Source organism: Muntiacus reevesi, chromosome 22, assembly GCF_963930625.1.
Source record: "Muntiacus reevesi chromosome 22, mMunRee1.1, whole genome shotgun sequence".
Taxonomy (NCBI): domain Eukaryota; kingdom Metazoa; phylum Chordata; class Mammalia; order Artiodactyla; family Cervidae; genus Muntiacus; species Muntiacus reevesi.
In genome coordinates this window covers 13,044,646-13,054,140 of record NC_089270.1, presented here as the reverse complement: position 1 = coordinate 13,054,140, position 9,495 = coordinate 13,044,646, and the positions used below count along the sequence as shown (strand labels likewise).

General features: G+C 46.9%; 1 protein-coding gene across 6 annotated transcripts in view; it reads right to left on the bottom strand.

The window, feature by feature from the left end:
- Nucleotides 1-5,755: 5,755 nt before the first annotated feature.
- The window catches only part of STK32B (serine/threonine kinase 32B), a 372,649-nt gene continuing 368,909 nt past the window's right edge, over nucleotides 5,756-9,495 (bottom strand). For all 6 annotated transcript variants that reach the window (XM_065914648.1, XM_065914649.1, XM_065914650.1 and 3 more), the window contains one exon: nucleotides 5,756-7,646. In XM_065914648.1, the coding sequence (XP_065770720.1) occupies nucleotides 7,514-7,646 (133 nt within the window). In that variant the 3' untranslated portion in view covers nucleotides 5,756-7,513. The remainder of the gene's footprint in view (nucleotides 7,647-9,495) is intronic.

Here is a 9,495-nt window from a genome sequence, read left to right as displayed (position 1 = left end):
GTATTCAGGAAAGAGTAACTCGGGGGAGTTAGTTTCTATTGTTTCGTGATCGCATTCCTTTACTTATGTTTTCAAGGTTAGAGAAGACAGAAATGGGTAAATACTGCCGCTGCTAAGTCGCTTCAGTCGTGTCCGACTCTGTGAGACCCCATAGATGGCAGCCCACCAGGCTCCTCCGTGGGATTCTCCAGGCAAGAACACTGGAGTGGGTTGCCATTTCCTTCTCCAATGCGTGAAAGTGAAAAGTGAAAGTGAAGTTGCTCAGTTGTGTCTGACTCTCAGCGACCCCACAGACTGCAGCCCACCAGGCTCCTCAGTCCATGGGATTTTCCAGGCAAGAGTACTGGAGTCCCACTCCATTGCCATCTCCATGGGTAAATGAGAAAGGAGCAAAAGAGCTACTGTCAACTGTAAAATGTTACCAGAGTAAAACTGCCTAAAGCAGACACTATATGCAAAGGGCTCCTGGGAGCAGTTGCAGGACAGAGAGGAGGAAAAAAGAAACAGAGTGACTTTCAATGATATTCAACTGGGAAGGGGTCACTGACAAGGGTCTACAGTTGAGAAAAAGCCCAATAGTCAACTCATGAGGACAAAATGGACCATAGATTTCTCTGCAAATTCTTCTCCTCCATGGGGGAGTTCATGGGGCTGGATTGCCTGTGAGCAAGACAAGGGTGCACTCTCAGTCTGCCTACCTAATGTCCGAGGTGTGTTTACTGGATCAGAAGAGGTCAGCAAACCTTTTCCCCAAAAGGGCCAGATGACAAATATTTTCAGCCTTGCAAGCCATCTGATTCATGTGGCAAATACTTGATTCTGCAGTTTGTAGTTTGAATGCAGCTGTAGACACACAGAAGCAAATGGGTGTGGCCAAGTTGGCCTGAGAGCAGGAGGGTCTAGATCCTTGTTACTCCAGGCATGGTCCCTGGTCCAGTAATATCAGCATGCCCTGGAAGCTTGTTAGAAATGCAGAATCTCAAGCCCCACTGGGGGCCACCTGAATTAGAATTTGCTGCTCTCAAGGATTGTTCCTGAGACTTCCGCATATATCACTACTGTATAGAGTGATCGCATTTTTGTCACCTGTAGAATGGAGAGATAATTCATATACCCAGCACATTGGGTGGTGTGAGAATTCTAAGTGTTCACAGGTTGACAATGCCAAGAGACCACTCTCCACGGGTCTCTTGTGTCAGTGTATGTCTTCTAAGTGAGAAGGATGGCCCTTTTGTTCTAGATCTTCTCAAGGATGTTTGTGCAGCAACTTGACTGATGGAGACTGTGCCTCCCTCGGGGCAAAGGGCTAGTGGGCTTCCTGTTATAAAACATCCGGGTTCCCTGACCTTAGGGCACCTCTTGTGTGATGTACTCCACTGCATGTGCGGGTGTGCTGGCCTTCTTCAGAGTATCTTGAGGGAAATGGGACACCAAAGGACTTGCTGATGCTCTGATACTACTGTGGTTGTTCATAATAGTAATAAAGTCCTCTGATGACTCGGGAGTCTCTTGACACACCTCCCTTTCCTGAAGGAAAGGAAGCTTCCTGGATGGATCAAGGTCAAGAAACCCATCAAGTGTTCTAGGCAACTTCTCCCTTCAACTCCCTTTGCTTTTAATTCCACAAGAAAGGAGGGGTGGGTAGCATTTGCCTTTCCTTGGCCTCTGTCCTTGGCTAGTTCCTGGGGATCTCCTGTAGGATGCTCAAGGTCAGAAGTGCTAGGACTGTGCCCTGATTCAGAGATTCCATCCCCTGGCTATCTTCTTTCTCCCTTCTAGAGCAAGTGGCTACAGACTGGAAAATGTTTTTAACCTGGGTCACAGTAGCATGGAAATGGTACGGAGCATCACATCAGAGCTGGAAGTTGGCTGCTGTGACCCCAAGAAGATTCTCTTCCAGGTGCTTTTCCTGGTAGAGGACAGAGTCTCCTTGTAGGTACAAGTGGCAGGGTGACTCTACAGTCCCTACAGAGCAGGGACTCAGGATGCCGGTCTGGAGGGATAGGAGATTTGCTTTAAAACTGCTTTTGTTTAGCAAGCACCTTCTGCTTAGCTAAAGATCACCTTTATGGAGGTGATTTTGTGATTCTAAGAGAGAATGGGAAGGACTCCCAAGCCCACCCTGTGGGGTCACCGCTCTGTAATAGAAAGTTCATGAAGTTTGAACTTCAGCAGATAGTTCAAATATTGACTCTACCACCAACTAGGTAAGTGGCCTCAGGCAAATTATAGGTCCTCCAAAGAGTTTGTTTTGTTCATCTCTAAAATGCACATACTGCATAGAATTAAAATCATGTCAAGTTCCTGGCAGAAAGTGGTCCTGGAATAAGCTCTGACCTCTCTTGGGACTCCTGGGGGAGAAGCAGGCTGGAGCTCTGTCCACTGGGTTCCCTCATGCCTGATCTTTGTTGTGGCTTCTGGGAAGGTCACAGAGATGGAAGGTTTACAAAGAGGGTAGGTGATGGAGACTGTTGTCTGCAGAGCCAGCTTGGACAGTTTGTGGGAAGAGCTTCATAAGGTGGGAAGAGATGCCTTGCTTGGTGAGAACTATGGCTTTGCATGGCGCTCCATGAGAGCATGTGCACACCTTCAACCAGAGCCCCAAAGCTGACCTTCATAACTGCTGCTTGAGAAAGGCAGAGCAGGAATTGCCAGGCCCTGCTCATTGGTGCAGAAACAGACATTCAGAAATGTAAGGATTTGCTGACAGTCTGCCAGTGGTTCCACACAGTGAACGGTGGGGCTGTGATTTGAAGCCAAGTCTCCCATTCCAAAACATCTCTTGCTGGGTCGGTATCAGATTGGGTGGGCTTGTGCTCACTCCAGAGAGGACCAGTGTGTCCAGTGGGGAGCAGGCTCCCAGCCATCATTGGAGACGTGGGGATGTGGAAACCACTGCCTGATTTCTGTGCAGGCCAAGGACCCTGGAAAGGGAAGTGGACCAACCTATGATGGGAACTGAGGTGAGTCTGATGGATGGGGGTCCCTAAAGGAAGCTGAAAGATAAGACCTGGCAAGGGGGTTGGGGGGGTCAGGAGGCGGGGACCCAGGGACAGTCTGTCACTGCATGACACCTTCCCAGAACCAGTCACATCTTATACTTTCAGAAGGTGAGGGAGGAGGCTGAAGGGCAAGAACTGAGTTGCCGGCAGCTCAAGAGCTCTGCATTGGAACCACCATTAAAAGAGCTGATTATAATAAGTCTGAACTGTGTCTCTATGGGCTGGAAAGAGAGAAAGGGGTGGACGCCAATGTTCTGGCAGAAGTCTGGAGGTCATGGTTCACGGTGGCCAGGAACCATGATGTTCAACACAGCAGAGAAGTGACAACAGCTGTGGGCACCGAGGCTTCATAGGGACTCCCCTTTTCCGCACTAGTGGGGAGGGGCCCTTCTGGTTAATGTGAAAGTACTTTGTGGTCACTCAAGCAAATCTGAGCCAATTCTGAACAATATAATGACTAATTTTGTTAGTAAGTGGGAAGGGACTTCAAGCATGTGGCTTGGAGTTTACTATTACTATGAAAGTGAAAGTGAAAGTCACTCAGTCGTGTCTGATTCTTTGCAACCCCATGGACTATACAGTCCATGAAATTTTCCAGGCCAGAGTACTAGAGTGGGTAGCCTTTCCCTTCTCCAGGGGATCTTCCCAACCCAGGGATCGAACCCAGGTCTCCCTCATTGCAGGCGGATTCTTTACCAGTTGAGCCACAAGGGAAAACCAAGAATATTGGATTGGGTAGCCTATTTCTTCTCCAGTGGATCTTCCCGACTCAGGAATTGAACTGGGGTCTCCTGCATTGCAGGCAGATTCTTACCAACTGACCTATGAGGGAAGCCCATTACTTTTACTATAAATGTGAGTAATTTTTACTCATTGGCATGAGAAGACTGAAATATATTTCAAAGGGGATAGAAAAGCCCTGTCAGTGTTACCAGTTTACAGCTTGTCTGTCCCTCTATGCCTAAATCCCAAATCATCAGGTGACTCCTCATGCAAGTTCTTGGGCACATATTTCTTTTATTGGATTGCTTTCCTGACAACTGGCCTGGGGCTCTGCACTCTGGGAATGGGGGTTTGGATGAGGGAGGAGGGAAAATTCATCTGAAACTTGAAACTCAGGTGATATGTCTCTAAAGGGGATGGGAGAGGGACTGGGCACTTCACTGGTGGGTCTGGGAGAGGCAGCTTCTGGGAAACCACTGGGACAGGGAGGGAAAAAAAAAAAAAGGCCTGGGAGATGGCAGTGGGGCCAGATAGGTGGCTGCCAAAAGCAAGCTTCACCCACTTGGAGAGTTTGTGTTGGACTTGCTTTTATCTCATTCATCCCCAATTTATTAGCTGTTGTTGGTTAGTCGCTAACTTGTGTCCTCCCCTTTTGCTACCCCATGGACTGTAGCCCACCAGGCTCCTCTGTCCATGGGATTCTCCAAGTAAGAATACTGGAGTGGGTTGCCAGTTCCTTCCCCAGGGGATCTTCCTGACCCAGGGATCAAACCCAGCTCTACCTACATTTGCAGGTGGATTCTTTACCACTGAGCCACCTGGGGAGCCCCAATAAATGATTGCCTCCTGTGAAATAGGTGCTTTCAGGACTGCACGTGGGAAGTGTGAGGAGGTAGGCACGAGAACTTGACCTCTGTTAGGAGTCTGGGGAAAAAGAGGATGAGTCATGGTTGAAGGTAACCCTGTCATACAGTTGGCAAAATCAGAGCTATAAGAAAGTCACGGAAAATGTGTGAGGGAGTGTGTGGGGAAGATGATATCTGACTTGGGTCAGGGCTGCCATGAGACCCAGGAGGCATTACGGAGGGGGTGGAATTGGCCCATGAAAGTCACGTATTTTGAGATGCCAATATCGAGATGGGGGCTGAAAGGGGTCCCAGGTAACAAAGGCAAGTCGGCAAAAGCAGGGAGGCGGCAAGTTAAGGAATCTGTAACAGTAAAGCAGATACTGTTCATCTGCACCCATGTGTGTGCTGTCAGGGCTTCCCTGGTGGCTCAGAGGTCAAAACGTCTGCCTGGCAATGCGGGAGACCCGGGCTCGATCCCTGGGTCGGGAAGATCCCCTGGAGAAGGAAATGGCAACCCACTCCAGTATTCTTGCCTGGAGAATCCCATGGACGGAGGAGCATGGGAGGCTACAGTCCATGGGGTCGCAAAGAGTCGGACACGACTGAGCGACGTTTGAGTGGTAATTTGAGGAGACTTTGAGTGTTTTCCTTTAGGTGGAGAATTTTCTCTATTTTCCTCTATTAAATAGGTTGTATCTTTGCGTGTGTGAAATAACGATGAGATGATGACAGTGATGATGATGGTGATGGTGGTGCTGATAGCGACGGTGATGATGGTGATGGTAATGATGATGATGATGATGGTAATGATAATGACAGTGATGATAACGATGATGGTAATGATGCTGCTGCTGCTTCTGATGATGATGAGGATGGCGATGGGGATGATCACGGTGATGATGATAGTGCTGGTGATGATGGTGGTGTGGTGGTGGTGATGGTGATGATAATGATGATGATGATGATAATGATGATGGTTGTGATGATAATGTGAATTGTGATCGGGTTGGACTGAGCCTTAAATTGCCAAGCTTGGTTTTATTCTGTGGGCGAGGAAACACGTCACTGACTTGATATACTCCCTATGTCCCTGCCCCCAGTTTCTTATGTTCCTCACTGAATTTGACTCTTAGGGGACATTGCCCATCTCACCCAACCATGAAAAAGAACAAAGTTGTAAGAAGGAAATCTCCAAGAAATAGTTTATTCTGAACAAGGAACAAGGCTGACTTGAACAGAGCCAGGAAATTCAGTGTCTCGGGCTACTTCCAGCTCCTGCCCCTAATTCATGAACTCAGTCCAGTGAGACACCCTCAGTGTAGCCATGGTCACAGTAAGAGAAAAGCAGCCCCGTTATTTCCTGCAGGGGACAGGATGGTGCCCACAGGGAACAAAGAATGAAAAGTGTACAAAAAGGTGGACACGTGGACAGTACCATCTAGAAACAGCCTGGGTTTGAAGGAGGAAAACAATGATCATGTCTTTCCTTTTTTCAAATAAAAGCATAAACCAGTGATATATGAAAATGTCTCTTAAGAAATCTAAGAAATTTATGATGTAAATAGTGAAGGTTGGATGAAAAATAAAAACACAGCTGAACTTTTCACAGGAATGCACAAATATCAGAGACTCCAGAAAGATGAGTTCAAAGAATCGAAAACACCAGGCTTGTTTCTACAGAAAACTGACCTGCCCAATGAGTGAAACAGGAAAGTTTCTTGAAATTATGTTGATTATGACTTTGACCAAAAACTGCTACAAGGTAGTTTGGGTATGTCCCACGCAGGATCTTAATTAACCTTTTAACAACCCCAGGGGTTGGTTTTTTTAAATCCTATTTTAAAACAAGAAAACTGACACTGAAGTGATTAAGTGATTGCCTGAGGTCTTCTGGTTAGTAAACAGCAGGGCTGGATTCTGATCACAGTCCTGATTCCAAGTCTAAGCTTTATTCCTGGTTGCTAAAAGCATCTCCCAATTCAAAAACAAAGTGCTCTCTGAACAGATTATCAAGTAGTTTGCTTCCTAGCGTGAGCCCACCATCCTCCTAGCATAAACTTTCTAACCAACTGGGCTTCCTAGGTCATCAGTGTGGAGCAGCTTCCTTGATGGCAATTGGAGATCCTCTTTAAGACGGTGCTGATGAGATGATGTCACCCCTTCCAGGAAAGGAAACTTGCATGGAGACAGAGACTCAGAGTTCTGCCCTGGGACTGGGTTTTGGGAGGAACTCTGCTGACACTCTTTAGGGGTGACCAATGGTCATTGACTTGACCTTCTGAAAGGGCATCTTCCTGCCATCCCAGCACTGGGGATGGGGTGGGAGTGGAGACTTGCTGCAATTAAAGGTGGGGACAGTGGCAGGCCAACTTAGAACGTCAGAAAGCCTGGCCTGGCAGAGGAGGCAAAAGAGGACACTTCCGGTTTTGCTTCAGGATTGGGGGATCATGTTTCCATAGGCAGGGAAAATGCATCAGACGATTAAGGGCTGCATTTTCTAAAGTATGCTCTGAAGACCCAGAGTAGACCGAATTGCAAAGTTGTGAATGTCTAGTTGCTTTAGGGGATGGGAGTGCACTCCAAATATTGGGGTTCTATTTCGCCTGTATAAATAATGTCATAAATGTCAAAGGTTTTGCAAGTCCACTACCCAGTTAGGTTCTTCCGATAACTTTGTAATCAGAGATGGGGCACAGAGCTGTGTAACCCCTTTGACAGATGTGGAAAACTGAGGCAGAGAAAGGGCAAGGCTTGTCCACAGATGTGCCGGGAATGAGCTGGGCAGCTGGGAGCAGAGCCCAGGCTCCCCTGCTCTGAGCCCAGGGCTTTCTGCATCTGATGTTATTTGGGGAGAGATGGGGACCATCGCGGCACAGAGAGGGGCTTTCGGTGGGCAGGGCAGAGGTGTGTGCAGTCCCGCTGGAAGCTGAAGGTGGTGGCTTAGCTGCTGCAGCCACGAGAACAGGCATGGGCCAGAATGTTGTTGTTACACCCGTCCTGGAGCTTGCCCTGGGTCTGGCTCCCGGCTCGGCCTTCCGTGTCCGAGAGATGGCCACCCTGTTGCTTCCTCAGCCTGCAAACAAGCACAGCACAGACCCAGTTAGCGATGTGGAGGGGGGATGTCCAGGGACAGAGGGGAACCAGGGAGACCAAGGAGACTTGCAGGAGCAGAATGCTGTGTCTGGGAGCCCGCAGGCTGGGTCCACACCCAGCTCAGGTGGCTCTGATGAGTTACTCAACCCCCAAAGCCTTGGTTTCTTTATCTGTAAAATGGAAATAATAATTCCTACCTCGTGGCTCCTTGTGAAATCCACAGGAGATCAAGTATATAATTTCCAAGTTCACACAGTAGGTAGAGGGTGAGCCTCACACATCATTCATACATATATAAGTAGTGAATGCCCACTGGTGGACCAGCCATCATGCCCAGGAGCAGAGGAAGTCCTGGCCAGCAAAACAGTCAGTTTCTCTGTCCTCGTCAAGTTTACCACCTGACGGGGAGATGGATATTGATCAAATTATCTCACAAAGATAATTATAGGGGACTGGAATGTAAAAGTAGGAAGTCAAGAGACACCTGGAGTAACAGGCAAATTTGGCCTTGGAGTACAAAGCGAAGCAAGGCAAAGGCTAACAGAGTTTTTCCAAGAGAATGCACTGGTCACAGCAAACACTCTCTTCCAACAACACAAAAGAAGGCTCTACACATGGACATCACCAGGTGGTCAATACCGAAATCAGATTGATTATATTCTTTGCAGCCAAAGATGAAGCAGCTCTATACAGTCAGCAAAAACAAGACTGGGAGCTGACTATGGTTTGGATCATGAACTCCCTATTGCCAAATTCAGACTTAAATTGAAGAAAGTAGGGAAAACCACCAGACCATTCAAGTATGACTTAAATCAAATCCTTTACAATTATATAGTAGAAGTGACAAACAGATACAAAAGATAGATTATCAGATTATCAGATTAGATCTGATAGACAGAGGGTCTGAAAAACTATTGACAGAGGTTCATGACACTGTACAGGAGGCAGTGATCAAGACCATCTCCAAGAAAAAGAAAAGCAAAAAGGCAAAATGGTTGTCTGAGGAGGCCTTACAAATGGCTGAGAAAAGAACAGAAGCTAAAGGCAAAGGAGAAAAAGAAAGATATACCCATTTCAATGAAGAGTCCCAAAGAACAGTAAGGAGAGATAAGAAAGCCTTCCTCAATGATCAATGCAAAGAAATAGAGGAAACCAATAGAATGGGAAAGACTAGAGATCTCTTCAAGAAAATTAGAGATACCAAGGGAACATTTCATGCAAAGATGGGCACAATAAAGGACAGAAATGGTATGGACCTAACAGAAGCAGAAGTTATGAATAAGTGGTAAGAATACACAGAAGACCTATACAAAAAAGATCTTCATGATCCAGATAACCACAATGGTGTGATCACTCACCCAGAGCCAGACATCCTGGAATGCAAAGTCAAGTGGGCCTTAGGAAGCATCACTGCAAACAAAGTTAGTGGAGGTGATGGAATTCCAGTTGAGCTATTCCAAATCCTATTAAGATGATGCTTTGAAAGTGCTGCACTCAACATGCCAGCAAATTTGGAAAACTCAACAGTGGCCACAGGACTGGAAAAGGTCAGTTTTCATTCCAAACCCAAGAAAGACAATGCCAAAGATTGTTCAAACTACTGCACGATTGCACTCATCTCACACGCTAGCAAGATAATGCTCAAAATTCTCCAAGCCAAGTTTCAACAGTACTTGAACCATGAACTTCTAGATGTTCAAGCTGGATTTAGAAAAGGCAGAGGAGCTGGATATCAAATTGCCAACATCTGTTGGATCATAGGAAAAGTAAGAGAGTTCCAGAAAAACATCTACTTCTGCTTTATTGACTACGCCAAAGACTTTGACTGT